This window comes from Rhinolophus hipposideros (genome assembly GCF_964194185.1).
Source record: "Rhinolophus hipposideros genome assembly, chromosome: 7".
Taxonomy (NCBI): Eukaryota; Metazoa; Chordata; class Mammalia; order Chiroptera; family Rhinolophidae; genus Rhinolophus; species Rhinolophus hipposideros.
The window spans coordinates 36,088,349-36,102,348 of record NC_138053.1 but is presented as its reverse complement, the minus strand read 5'-3'; the positions used below and the strand labels follow the sequence as shown (position 1 = coordinate 36,102,348).

The following is a 14,000-nucleotide window of genomic DNA, read 5'->3' as shown; positions in this document are numbered from 1 at the left end:
ATAGTAAAATAAGACCCGATATTATATTAATTTTTTTCCAAAAGACTTATTAGAGCTGATTGTCTGGCTAGGTTTTGTTTTCGGGGGACACACAGTACTACTAGGCATTTATTCTAAAGAAATGATTTACAAAGATGTTCATCCAAGTGTTGCTGATGCTGAAAAGTTGAAAACAACCTAATCTCCAACTACAGGGGATTAGTTAAAAAAAATCAGTGAACATACATTTTAATACAGTCATTAAAATGATACATAGTGATATTTATCTACACAAAACATCTCAACATATGTAAGAAACTCCCTTATAAAACAGAAAATATATCAACTCTATTTACATAAAATACTCTATTTACTCTATTTACATAAAAAATTGCATATTCAAAGAGAAGTCTGGAAGGATGCTTTCCTAAAATAGAAAGAATGATTATCTTGAGGAGCTAGCAGGGATAAATTTTACTTTTTTAAAAATTCTTTTTGAGGAAAAAAAAAATAAAATTCTTTTTGGTAGCATCTGACTTTTTGTGAACCTCAAAAAAGAATATGAAATCAGAAAAATAAGTTAGTGTAATCAACTAACAAATAAAATTTCATTTTAAAATTTAGTATAAAATCTCCCCCTCAAAATTACCTCCTTAAAAACAGAACTAAAAGCAAGACAAGTGAAGATCCCTAATAAAGTTTTTAACTGAGAGAAAAGTATTTCTTCTAATGGGCTGTTGTGGAATGAATTGTGTCCTCCAAAAAGATATATTGAAGTCATTATTATTTTTTTTTTATTTTTTTAAGGAGGGCGCAGCTTACAGTGGCCCATGTGGGTATCGAACCGGAAATCTTGGTGGTATTAGCACCACACTTTAACCAACTGAGCTAACCGGTCATGTCGATATATTGAAGTTTTAATCCCTAATATCTATGAATGTGACTTTATTTGGAAATATGGTCTTTGCAGATGTAATTAAGTTAAAATGAGACCATTAGTTTGGACCCTAATGCAATATAACTGGGGTCCTTATAAGAAGAGGGAAATTTGGACAGTGGCCATGTGAAAACAGAAGCAGAGAATGAACTGATGTAGTTGCAATGCCAAGAAACAATGGCCCCCCACAAGCTAGGAAGAGGCAAGGAAGAATTCCACTCAGACTTGGAGAGAGCATAGGTCTGCTGACACTTTGATTTCGGGCTTCTAGCCTCCAGAACTGTCAGAGAATAAATGTCTGTTCTTTGAAGCCACCCAGTTGATGGTACTTTGTTACAGCAGCCCTAAGAAACTAATATACAGGCTAAGAGAATTAAAAATGTTTATCACATCCCAGAAATTTAACGAAATAAACAAATAGGTATTTACTCTGATAGAGCTGGAAGCAAGAAAACAGATTAAAACAGAATGAAAAAAAGATGTAAAAAATCAAGGAAAACAAAAGTATTGCCATTTTTAACTTCACAAAGAAGATACAAAAGCAAAACCAAAGGAAGAATTGAAGAATCAAGGGAATTTTAATACAATTTATCTGAAATAATGTAATATGGGCAGTACTCGAAGCTTTAAAAAAAATAGGAAAAAAAATACCTCACTTCCCCTTCCTTGGTTCTGTAGGTGCTCTTATAAAATCCATGAAAATTCTCAGAAAGATTGCCAGTGTATTCAATGACAATTGTGTAAGGGCGCCCAACAACCAGAGGCTCGGGAGCCAGAAGTGCGATTTGCTCGTAAGGCGGGTATTCCAGGACTCTCAGTGGTTCTTCAGACTGCCTCTTTCCAGCTCCCTTCTTGAGGGTAGCCTTAGATATTTGCAGGTGGTTACTATGCAGGATGATGGCACTGGTGGGCTGGCTGGCTGTGATTTCTATTGCAGTGGTTCCCTTGAAAGTCAGAGTGGTGAGATTCGCATGGATCATAAGATCATAATGACCTGGGACGATGTGCTCAGGAAGTCGCATTTTATTCCAAGGAAATGGTGTCCCATCACTAGCTTTTGGAGATGTAGTTTCACTACTCTGACCCCAGGCGGGAGTTGACACAGTTAAGAGAATCAACAGTGAAGAAAGTAGAAATGACATGGTTCCAAGTGGCCATTTGACGGACAGAGATATCATCTTCTTTGCTCAAACTACCTCAAGAAAAGAAAAGGAAAAAAAAAATTAAGAGTCACTAAAATATTATCAAGACAGCACAACTGCAGAATGTATCCACCCATAATTAGCAGATATAGATCCAAACTTTCAAAAGTACTGGATGTTTTCCTGAAAGCAAAATTACCTTCTCTATCTATGTAACTGATTGATAGAAAAAAGAAGTTGATGGTCAGCAACAATCATTAACACCTAGTAAAACACATCATCTAGTTTTCAAAATTAAGATTAATTTATCAGTAGGGTTCTTGGTTGAAAGCAACAGAGCAAGCTCTGGCTGAGGATCCTGAGTAGCTCACTAAATAGATCACAGAGTTGCCAGGACATTTGGGAACCCAGGTTCATTAAAAGGCAAAGATGGATAGCCAGAACCACATCAGAGAGTCATCTGACCAGGTGACCACTCCCCACCCACACTGGACCAGGGGGAAGCCGCCCTACTGCCCTGGGGGTCAGCTGCTGACACTGCTGCAGGTACCACAGTGAGTTCTCCACTGCCCCCGCAACTTTGCATTGCTTGTTTCCGATTCTAAGTCCCGACTCTTACCTCTGATTGTTGGAGCCAAGCTGAGGTATGCACACTACCAGGCAAGGAGGTGCAGAAAGAATCTGGACTTTGCAGCTTCTGTAGTGGGGGACACGCCTTGCTTCCCACCTATCAAATGTACGGAGTTTCTAAAACACAGAAAACATAGGAAGGAGACTTAGATGATGAGTAACAAGACAGGAGGGGAGGCAAGTATCCATAACAGTAACCTTTAATAACATTGGGATTCAAGTATTAGTTTATTATTTATGTAGCCAGGAATCACTTCAAGAGTTTATGGTGATTTTCACGAGGGTGTGACAAACACAGCCAGTCACCTGGATTCTCTCTTACAATCAATCCAACAAATATATGTGTTGAATGCCTGCTGCATAGAAGGCTGTGTCCTGAGCACTGTGTGGGATATAATACACAAGACACAAATCCCACAATCAAGGACTTCAAACACTGGAAGGGTAGAAAACATTTATACACAAATAATGAAACACAACAGAGAAAGTGTGGAGTGTTTTAAGACTAATAATAAAAGAGGGTTCTGGGGGGAATGATATTTCTGAAGGGAGAGAGGCACTTTGGCTGCAGTGACTCTAAGCTGCCACCACCATGCAAGACCAGCATAGGAGTATGCTCTGCAAGATTAGGTCAGATCTGGAAACTAAGGGAGGGCATTAAAACCACTGCAGGGGGAGCGAGCCAGGGTAAGAGCTCAAGCAAAAAGGGAGAAAGTGAAGGGCTGCTAGGAAATTGACATGGACAGAAGGGAATCCCAGCAGAACTTGACGGAGAATGACGATTCCCAAGGCAAGAAAGCAGTGACTCCAAGATTATGCCGAAAGCATGCTGGAGTCATGCTACAGACCATATTTTGCACTTTATTTTAAAGGCTACAGGACCCAAAAGGAATGTGAATTTTAAGTCAGTTGGCAATCCATGCCCTCAGAACCCAGCCTACTTCTCTCTCTCTCTCTCTTAGACAATGATTCCTCTCTAAAGAGTGCCAGGAGTCCCTTCCGGGTTAGCCCAGGTAATTGGCCCTAATTCCCTCAAACTCCTCTAGCTCCTGGACATTTGGATCAGACAAGAAAAGCAGTAATGCTGCAATGTGGATCCCTCAAAATGATCGTAATACATGGGACTTTCCCTCCATGTCAGTGGTTCTCAACTCTGGCTACGGACTGACGTCATCTAGGGACCTTTAAAAATAACTGTTGCCTGGAACCCTATCTAGAATCATTAAACTGGGATCTACGATGATGAGGTCAACGTGTCAGAATTTTTTTTTTAAACTTCCCAGAAATTCTATTGAAGAGCCAGGTTGAGAAACTACTAGACAATCCTTGCTAAACCCTGGTCTCATCCCTTGAGCCCTATGTGGGGAGATACTATTAATAGTTCAAGATAATTACTGATGTGCTCTCCCCTACTCCTTCCTTTCCATCCTGTTCCCTTCCAAAACACACAATTAAAGGCACCTTACCTCCCCATTCCCATGGAGCAGGTCTGCAGGCTAAACAGAAAGGATAACAACACTACAGACACCATAATCCCAGTTCAAAAGACACCACCCAAATAAGACAGGAAAAAAAATGTGAAAAGGAAGAACAGGTTTTCTTTTTGTTTGGTGTTTGTTTTTGTTTTTGTGTCTAGGAAACAACTAAAGGATGCTTCCAGCCACAGAGGATTGGAGCAATTTGAAAAAGAATAAAGATTAAACACCAAAATAGTAAAGAGTTCCTGCCCCTACCTCCTCAGGCAACATCCCCTCGCAGGGGGAGGATGATGGATTTCTCTTGAAGTCAGGGGAACAAAAGTAAAGGGAATTTGTATGATGCTTTCATTTGGAATTTCTGACGGCAGCACTTAGTGGGTGCAGCCCATGCCCCAAGATTGTGGAAAATGGCAGGTTCAAGCATGTGAGGACTCTGGAAGCCCCTGAGTGTTCTCCAACAGTCAAGAGGAGATCCAAAAATTGCAACTGGTTCTGAGCTGACAGCAAGGCCCATGGGTTGCTGAAGGGGCTGCTAGTGGGACCTCACATCAAAGGCTTTGCAGGATTGAGTCTATGAGGAGAGAGGACCAAAGAGAACATGGCTGTGTCTCAGGGAGGATGCAGTGCCAGGAAACCAAAATGGAACGTGTAATACAGAGAGCGTAAATGTCAGAATACCTACATGCACACATATACACATATATTATAGCTATACTATATATATATATATATATATATATATATATATATATATATATATATATATATATATATATATAGGCTTACAGTCAGAAAAGAAAACCTGGCCTTTGAGTTCTTGCTCTGCTACATACTGTGTGACCTTGTGCAGGTGATTTAATCCCAGTTTCATTTTCTTCATGTGTACTATAACAGCTGTCACACAGATGGTTGTGAAGATTCAGTGAGTTAAAATATTTTCAATCACTCATTCCACAAATATTTATTGAGGGCCTATTACGTGCCAGGGGTTTTGCTGACCTCAGCAGTACAGCAAAGGTCCCTGATGTCAGCCAACTCACAGCCTATATGTGTGTGGTGGGTGGGGGGGATTTTTAACAAGTTGACACAAATATGTACACATATATATAGTTACCAGCCGTGATTACCTATGAAGGAAAAAGCACACACACATACTGAGAGAATAACAGGTCATACCAATTTATAGTGGGGCTCTCTGATACTTTTAGCTGAGGTTTAAAGGACAAATTCAAGTAAGCTAAGAAAAGAGGGAGGAGACTCTCCCAGACAGAGGGAACAGGGATCACGTTTGCAGGCTCAGAGGCAGGAGACAGTGCTGGTGATGAAGGCCAATGAACCCAAAGCACAGCACACGGGGGGAAAGACGTGCCTGGAGAGATAAGCAGGGGCCAGACCACTACACAACCCTGTAGGCTTATTAAAGATTTTGGATCCTATCCTAAGTACAATGAGAACCCACTGGGTTTTGAGCTAGAAGGTCCTAGGATCCTGTTCATCCTTTAAGAAAATCACCCTGGTTGCTGAGTGGAGCAGGGAGAGCTGAAAGGAGCATGAGTGAAGGCTAAGAGGCTAAGAAAGTAGTCTAGACAAAGTAAGCTAGTGGTTTATACTGGGATGGTGTTAATAGACAGAGGGAGAGGTGGTGGGAGAGGGGAGAGACACACAGACACAGGGAGATGGATGGATTCAACTTCTGAAGTGGGGCATAAGGAAAAGGACAAATCAGCATTGCTGCCAGGTTTCTAGAATGAACATGTGAGTAGTCATGTGTTCCCTTTACTGAGGTAGAGACCAGAAGTGAACAGATTTCAAAAGGAGGAGAGGGAATCAGGGGTTCATTTTTTAGTACGTTTGTGATGTCTACGAGATATCCAAGGGGACATATCAATGAGGCAGTTGAATACAGATTTAGAGCACAGAGATAGGGGTTTAAATGACTTTCCTGTACTTGACTGCACTCATTTAAAGTTTTAAAAATATTTTTCTTTGGCACCTGATCTTTTTTTTTTTTTTTTTTTTCAAAGAACAGAAATTTATTATCTCACAGTTCTGGAGGCCAGAAGTCTGAAATCAGGTACTGGCAGGGTTGGTTCCTGTAGTTCTAGTGGGGGGGGGGGGGTCTGTTCTAGCTTCCGGTGGGTGCTTTGGCACCTGATTTTACCAAAGCATCTTTCACGGTCAATGTTGTCAATGAAAGCGCAGCAGTGACAGAGTACCTAACTTTACTTACAGTCAGGAAGAGTTCAAGATACTTTAGGAACTTTACTTAAGCTGCCTTTGGTGATTCTGACTTTGCCCACTGAAACAGGAAGTCAGGGGCAACTCATTCTGGGTTATCTCCCCCTTCTCTTTATTGAGACACTACGGAATGTGAAATTGATCATCAAGACGTAATGGACTTTCTTCCAAAATGTTCTGAACAAGGAAATTAACAAGCACTGATAATAATTTATCACTGCTGGTAAGCAATAAAAATGTTGAATTGATTCTTTTTTTAAAAACATGGTATTTTTCTATTTAGGCCCACCTGAAAATATGCTAGGTACTAGTACATACAACTCCAACTCCTTAGGAATACAGGCTCTGGACAATTTTTTTTTAAGTATTTTTTAAAAATGATGACCACATCCTGAGTTGAGTTGAGAGCATATCCTCTGGGCATTTGGTCGAAAACAGAGCACTTGTTACTTTCAGAACCTGAGCTACACAGGGAACCTCCGTGGAAATGGTGTCTGCTCTTCTCCTTCCTCATGAAATTCACTTGCAGGTGCACCTGGAGAGTAAGGCACCCAGATAGGAAACAAGAATTTGCTCAAACTCGAGAACTTTATCGGAGTAGAACTCAGCTAGAGCCCAAAGTGAGGACAGACAACTGCTTGGCAAGAAGTACAGGAGAAGCAGGGAGAGAGACGCCAATCCCACCCCGCGATCCCACCCCGCGACCCCACCCCAGCCCAGTAGTACACGCAAAGCCACGTTCTTGTGTCTGGCAACTATCCGCCAGGTGTCCTCCTTGTCCTCAGCCCGCCACTCACCCACCCCTGCCTCTCGCCCTCCTCGGGGTCTGGGGGGCTGCGCGGCTGGCCAGACCCAGCCGCCAGGCGGAGCTCAGAGGGAGGCCGCCGCTGTCGGGAAGTGGCAAAGCCGGGGAGCTCGCAGGGTAGGCGCGCCGGCCCCGCGCCCCCTGCCTCCTCGGGGTGGAGACGGGCCGAACCCTCCCCCTAAGGCTTGGGCCCAGGCCGCGTGGCAGGCCGCTAGTCCTCCTCCCGGCGCCCCGAGCCCTCGGGCTTCCCCGGAGAGCGCCGGAGCGAGGCCGGGGTCCGCGCCCTGTTCCAACCACGCAGACCCCTGGGGTCCGGGACCCAGCGAGCTCACCCTCGTGCCGCCGCCGCCTGCTTCGTCCTCCCCGGGACCGAAAGTGAAAGTAGAGCCCGGGGAGCGGCAGGAAGGCGCGTGGGGCGCGTGGGTCCGAGTCCTCGCAGGTGGCGCGGGGAGCCCCGGGCTGAGGCTGGGGAAGGGGAAGCCCGGGAGTGGGGCCACGCGAGGGAGACCGCCGTTCCCAAGGCGTGAATTCACTAATGCGGGCGGCACTCCAGGGAAGCAGTGGGGCTGCAATACAGGGGGATCGGGTGCAAAGGAGCATCCCTTTCTGAACGCGGATCCTTTTCTCTGCGTGTGTCTTTGGAGGGTTTTGTTGTTGTTGTTTTCATTGACGGCCTTTGGCGTTGCGGGGGTTGGTGACGAGAGGACCGGGCCGGTACTCCTGGAGGTGACTCAGGCCGGACAGGAGCTTGCTTCTCCACCAAGCATGGTTGGGCTCCACCCTTGTTGGACTCAAGAGGTGTCCATCATCTCGTCTCTGCAAACGGGCTGAGAGCTGTTGGCCCGCCTCAGACAGAAACAGGAACTCAGAACTACTCTTTGTTGCTGCAAAATGCTGAACCCTGTGGGGTTTCCGTGAAGAAGGAGGTGTGTCCCAGTTACTACCCAGAGGGGATTTGGACCCGGAGATTTTCTGCACCCCACATTAAAACGTCCCTCTGGGTTTTCCAAATCAAATGATCATTTCTACGCTTCCTTTAGAACATTAAGACTGGATGAAATGTCCAAAAAAAGCCCATCTTTAAACAGTTAAGGCTAAATGAGGTAACAAGCCAAAAAAAACCCCACAAACGTTCATGCTCACCAAATGCCACAAGTTGGTGAGAGTACAGTGGTCCCTCTGGGACCTTTTTCTTACTATACTCAGGCTTTCTCCTCTCCGTTTCCTCTTAGCCTCCTTCTCTTTGAGAACTGGTGTTTCAAGTCACTGAAACAGTATTTCTGAATTCTTTTTTCTCTAATCTTGTGCCTCCTTTTGAAAAATGCAGTTTTGTTGTGCATATTCTCTCCAGTAAAGGACATTTTGTAACATGAAATTAACACCCTGTCCCCCCCCAGGGTTAACCAAGGAGGAATCAAGGGAAATTTTTTTCACTGAAACTCAACAAGAAACAGGACATTGGGATCAAGTAATTTCACAATTGTGACGGGGGTGTCAGTGAATAGCTATAGCCCCCAGAACTTCCGGGTGTCAGTGAGCAATCACAGTTTGCTCAGATGAGAGCTTCTCCACCAGGAAACTCATGCATTTCTTTTCTTTTACATAGTTATATTTTGGAATGTGATGGTTTCCCTTTAGTTTCAAATACAGTTTCATTAAAAGTATTTCTTGAAGATCAGGATGGAAGGAGTTGAATGCACCAGACTGGAGGCTGCGAATACAGTTTCATTAAAATTATTTCTTGAAGATCAGGATGGAAGGAGTTGAATGCACCAGACTGGAGGTTGCTATGAATGACAATTGAAGAGGCAGGAACAGGGGAATGCCTTTATATGAACCTGGGCAGAAGGAGCTGAAACATCAATAAGGAAAACGCGGACACTGCTAAGTCCTCTCTACTGTTCTCTCACAAGTTCTCCCTTGCTCAGACTTTAGACTCACACTGGCCATGATTCTCTCTTCAGAATCCAAGTGCACTACAAACAAAGCAATAAGACAGAGGATTTGGCGGCAAATCCTTTCTAGTTTAAAAGCTCTAGTGCGGATATGAGGGATGCAGACCTTGTAGTGAGAACTTTAAACTTGAAGGAGTCTCAGCTGCAGAGTCTGTGAGATCAAAACTTAACAACTACCAAGCTTAGAAATGGTATTAGAGGAAAGCGTGCCAGAAGAAGGGGTACCTACGTTTATCGATTACTTACCAACTGTTAAATACTGTGCTACCTGCTAGCCATATGCACGTGTGTGTATAATTTAATCTTTTCAACAATCATGTAATATAGATATATTTTATAGGTGAAGAGAGTAAGAGAGTTTGGCAACTTACTCAAAGTCAAAGAGAAAATAAAAAGTGAAACCTAAATGTGAACCCTAGGTAGGTCTATTTGACTCCAAAATGAATGGTTCCCTCCCCCCGCCATCATTAAATCACACAACTAGCTTTCTTTTTACTCCCTCCCTCACTTTACCTCGTCCCCATTTCACTTGGCACTCCTAGCTTTGCTCTTTTCCAGCCAGTCCTGTAAATTTTGCATCCTGAGAAACCTTCCTGGAGCCCCCAGATTTCCTCTCAGTGGATATTAGGTCATGCTGCTGTAACAAAGCAACTCGAAGATATCAGTAGGTTAAGAAAGCTTTCTTGCTCGCTCATGGTACACAGCCCTTGTAGATAGATAGATAGGGTACTCTGCCCTGTGCAGCCACTCAAGACTCAGGGTAACAGAGGTTGGTCATCTCATAGGTACATCCACCTGAAACTTGGCCTTCTAGATCACCATGGCCGGAAAGAGCAAGTCCAGAGAATTATGCATCAGCTTTTCCTCACCTCAGCGCTGGAATTGGCCAGACTAGATACATGGTCTTTACAAGGGCAAGGAGAGGTTGATAAATGCTAATAATATCATCTACCGCATAGTGTAAGAAGATCAGTTGAACCCCTCCATTCCCAAGGCTTGTCAGAGTCCTTAGTCCCAGATGTGAACAACGAGACGAAGGGAATCCATTTTGGGCTGAAGCCATTTTAGCATATACAACTTTGGGCTGTTACCGATCAATGATTTTTATATTGAATTCCAGATTTTGATCAAGTGGAGTTCAATTTTGCTCTAATTGATTGAATCAGTTCTGCCTTCATTAGCCTTTAGTTAATTAATGTCAGCACTTGGCTCATTTCTTTTGCTGCCAAAGCTGCTGCCATTTTGATAATGTTACTACAATCCTTTTTTATGTAAAATTTTACCTAGAATCATGATGTAGAAAACACACAAAAGCAGGGCTGCTCTCATTAAGTGGAACAGACCCACCCATTCAGTCTTTGCCAGTTGCCTCCCAAACCCTCCTCACAACCCCGTTCCCCAACTTCCCCAATGTACACTGTGGTCCCTGAGACACCTCCACAAGCTCCTATGGCCCCAAAACTTAATTTTTTAAATGTTACCTTAAGAAGGAATAGCAGTGTCCCTCATTCTTGATATTCCTGGTTCAAAAGATGACTTTTTTTTCTATGTGCCAAACTATAAGACAGCCCTGCTCAATGAAATCTATACCATTTTTTAAATAATCACAAATAGGAAAGAAGGTATAGGTGCCAAGTTAAAAGAAAAACTGTTCCAAAACAGACCACTGAGCTTATAACAACTAATAAATACAACAACGTTGTGGTTTGAAAGCATTTATATATATTCTATCTCATTGGATCTTCACAATGTGCTTATGTAGGTGGCTTCTAGCTCCATTTTTCTAGAATGAGGAAGCTGAGGATTTGAGATGGTAGGTGACCTATCAGGTGCCAGCACATGGAGAGAGCCTGCTTTAAACTTAAGCCAATTCACAAGAAAGCAGAGCTTACAAACAGAGACAGAGACAGAAAAACTAACTCCATAGATGCCCTCAGATCCAACTGCCCTGAACAAGTCCTGCCCTTGGACTTTCCAGTCCGTAGAAGCAATGCGTTCCTTTCTTGATTCAGCCAGTTTGAATCAGGCTTCAGAAAGAGTCCTAAGTCACCATCACGACAAGCAATGGATGGAGAAATGGATGCCAGCTTCTGTGGGAACAACTAGACTTCTTAAGCAACCAAAACTGCTCTCAGACTACTAGTACTGCCACGTCCTGAAGAACATTCTGGATGACTTGAGGACTGATTATGTGTTTCCCATTTTCTCTCCCTCCTTAGACATCTGTTTGATAAACTCCTGCCACCTAAGGTAACCTGAGCATGTCTCCAGTTCTTGCAGCCTGACAGAATGGAGGGGACCCTCCCCTTTTCCATCCCTCCTCAGTATGTGAGAGGGCCCATCTCACTGCTCTCTAGCCAGCAACCTGTATTCCTGTTGTTCTTCCCTTGCTCATTTCAATAAGAAGGTAAGTCACCATAACATTTTTTTTAATTGGCATTTCTTTCATTACTAATGAGATGGAATTCATATAGTGAACATGTTGATTAAATGTTTTTACTTATTTCCTCTTTTGAGAATTATATGTATCTGTTCATTGCCCATTTATCTACACAACAATCATTACTTAGTTACATAAAAATTATCTATGACACACAAGAGAAATCCATGAAGTCTACTAAAGTTATAAAATACCAGTCAGTAAGTCTCCATTATTTCAAAGCAATCCCCAAGTATCTCTAGGTGAATCGTGTCAATTGTCAATTTCTTAAAAATCCAGACCCATGCCTGCTGTTATTTGAGATGTTAAAGTTTACCTGATATTGTCAAACTGAACATTAAAGCAAATCTTGCTTCAGGAAACCTGGTATCCAAGCTTTATCTCATCTATAACACCTTCTGCCACAGCAAATGCATAAAGAATCAGTTATCCTTGGGGGGCCGGATGGCTCGCTTGGTTAGAGAGCGAGCTCTGAACAACAGGGTTGCCAGTTCGATTCCCACATGGGCCAGTGAGCTGCGCCCTCCACAACTAGATTGAAGACAATTAGCTGCCACTGAGCCCCTAGAGGGGCAGCCAAATGGCTGTTGATTAGAGCTCGAGCTCTCAACAACAAGGTTGCTGGTTCAACTCCTACCTGGGATGGTGGGCTGCGCCCCCTGCCACTAAAGATTGAAAACAGTGACTGGATTTGGAGCTGAGCTGTGCCCTCCACAACTAGATTGAACGACAACTTGGAGCTGATGGGCCCTGGAAAAACACACTGTTCCCCAATATTCCCCAATAAAATAAATAAATAAAACAAAGAACAAGTTATCCAGCCAGGAGTGAGCATGATCTTTGTATATGCAAAAAAAGTTATAAAAATATTGGGATGAAAAATTAGGTAAGTTTGTCTCCTGTTTTTTCTAAAGAATCAGAGTATCATGTTATCAAACAGTTTCATGCTCTTCTCACATACTGGGGAAGGACGGAAGAATCTGCCTGCCACCTCAGGGTTACTGCACATTGAAAGCATTTCTGTCATTATGATCATAGGATGTTGACAGCCTATATCCTTGAGGCAGAGAAGGATATGTAGATCAGAAAGTAATTGATGAAGGAATAATTGGGAAGAAACTAGGGGAGGAATTTGATTCTAGAGACTAGAAAGTTTTGTTTCTTCATTGAGCTAAACATGTGACTACCTCCCAAATAAGAAATGAGAAATTAATAGCTGGCTGAAATTGTTCACTTATGGAAAATGAGGCGTCTTCTGACCACCTGAAGAACTGATTCTAACCTCTGGAGACAGATGGCATCTGAGATTAGAACCAAAAAAATTACCAGGGCCCCATAACTGGATTTGAACAGTTCATGAAGAAGATAATTAAAGGTAGAAAGAGATTTTACAGGCTTGGGAATATATTATAGGCCCAAAAAGCCCAAAGCTCTCTTGAGAGAGAGGTCCTTAGGAAAACAGGTCCTTAGGGCTGGCAGTCAGGGCAGATGCTGAGAAGGACTGCAGATTTAATTGAGTTATCTGGGCCTAACAGCAGAGATTCTAGAGAGACTCAAAGTACTAACCCACTCCAGCAACAGGGCAGAAGTTTGAGAACCTTTGGCTCATGTCTACTACCCAGCAAGACTATGAGAAGAGAAAGAGTCTATGACTGAGTGGGTGGATCAGCCAAAAATGTAAAAATGAAACTCCAGTTACATTAATGAGAAATCTGGCCCTTCAGTTTCTGTAACATAGTGTTACCTTTTTTTTTCTTTTTTCTCTTGGCTTCCCAGTCCTAGTGGTAGATTGCTAAACTTTTATAGAATCTGTGTGAGCTTAGCAGTCCAATAATTCCCACTCGACAAGATGAAAATAGTGAAATCATAACACTGTATAGTAAAATTTTACATTACTAATTTAATCTCTGTAGTGAACTGCAAAGTAAATAAAATGCTCGAACTGCTGAAGTTTGTTCTCTCTCTCTCCATCACTCTTTTTCTTTCTTTCTCTCTCATTAGTTACTTATTAATAGATGCAGTGAATAAATAGGGGCAAAATAATGTACCAGAATAACTTTGAGAACTTGTTTAAAAAAAAAAAAAAACGATTCATGATCTCTGCCCTGAGAAATTCTGATACTGTAGATCTTGATTGATAAATACCGTAGAATTCAAGGGCAATGTAAGTTTTCTTTGAGGAAATAAAAAAAGTGTTTTATCACTACTGCACTGAGGGCAAAGGGTGTTCTCTATACCTTAGCCAGAAAAAGTAGGAGGATTCCTAATCTCATGAGGGCCAGCCCTCAAATGCTGGCAGCATCAATGCTTTGAGTTCTAGGAACGTCTAAGGAATTACTGGAGACAATGCAAATAGAGGAGGGAAGAGACGTGGGCAGAGTCTGTAGTCAGCTATG

General features: G+C 42.7%; 1 protein-coding gene across 2 annotated transcripts in view; it reads right to left on the bottom strand.

Annotated features, from left to right (window-relative positions):
- Positions 1–7,683, bottom strand: part of ERAP1 (endoplasmic reticulum aminopeptidase 1) — a 42,959-nt gene extending 35,276 nt beyond the window's left edge. For both annotated transcript variants that reach the window (XM_081053927.1, XM_081053926.1), the window contains exons 1-3: positions 7,542–7,683; positions 2,678–2,805; positions 1,568–2,108 (exon numbers count right to left, since the gene is read on the bottom strand). In XM_081053927.1, the coding sequence (XP_080910053.1) occupies positions 1,568–2,094 (527 nt within the window). In that variant the 5' untranslated portion in view covers positions 2,095–2,108; positions 2,678–2,805; positions 7,542–7,683. The remainder of the gene's footprint in view (positions 1–1,567; positions 2,109–2,677; positions 2,806–7,541) is intronic.
- Between the last annotated feature and the right edge of the window lie 6,317 nt (positions 7,684–14,000).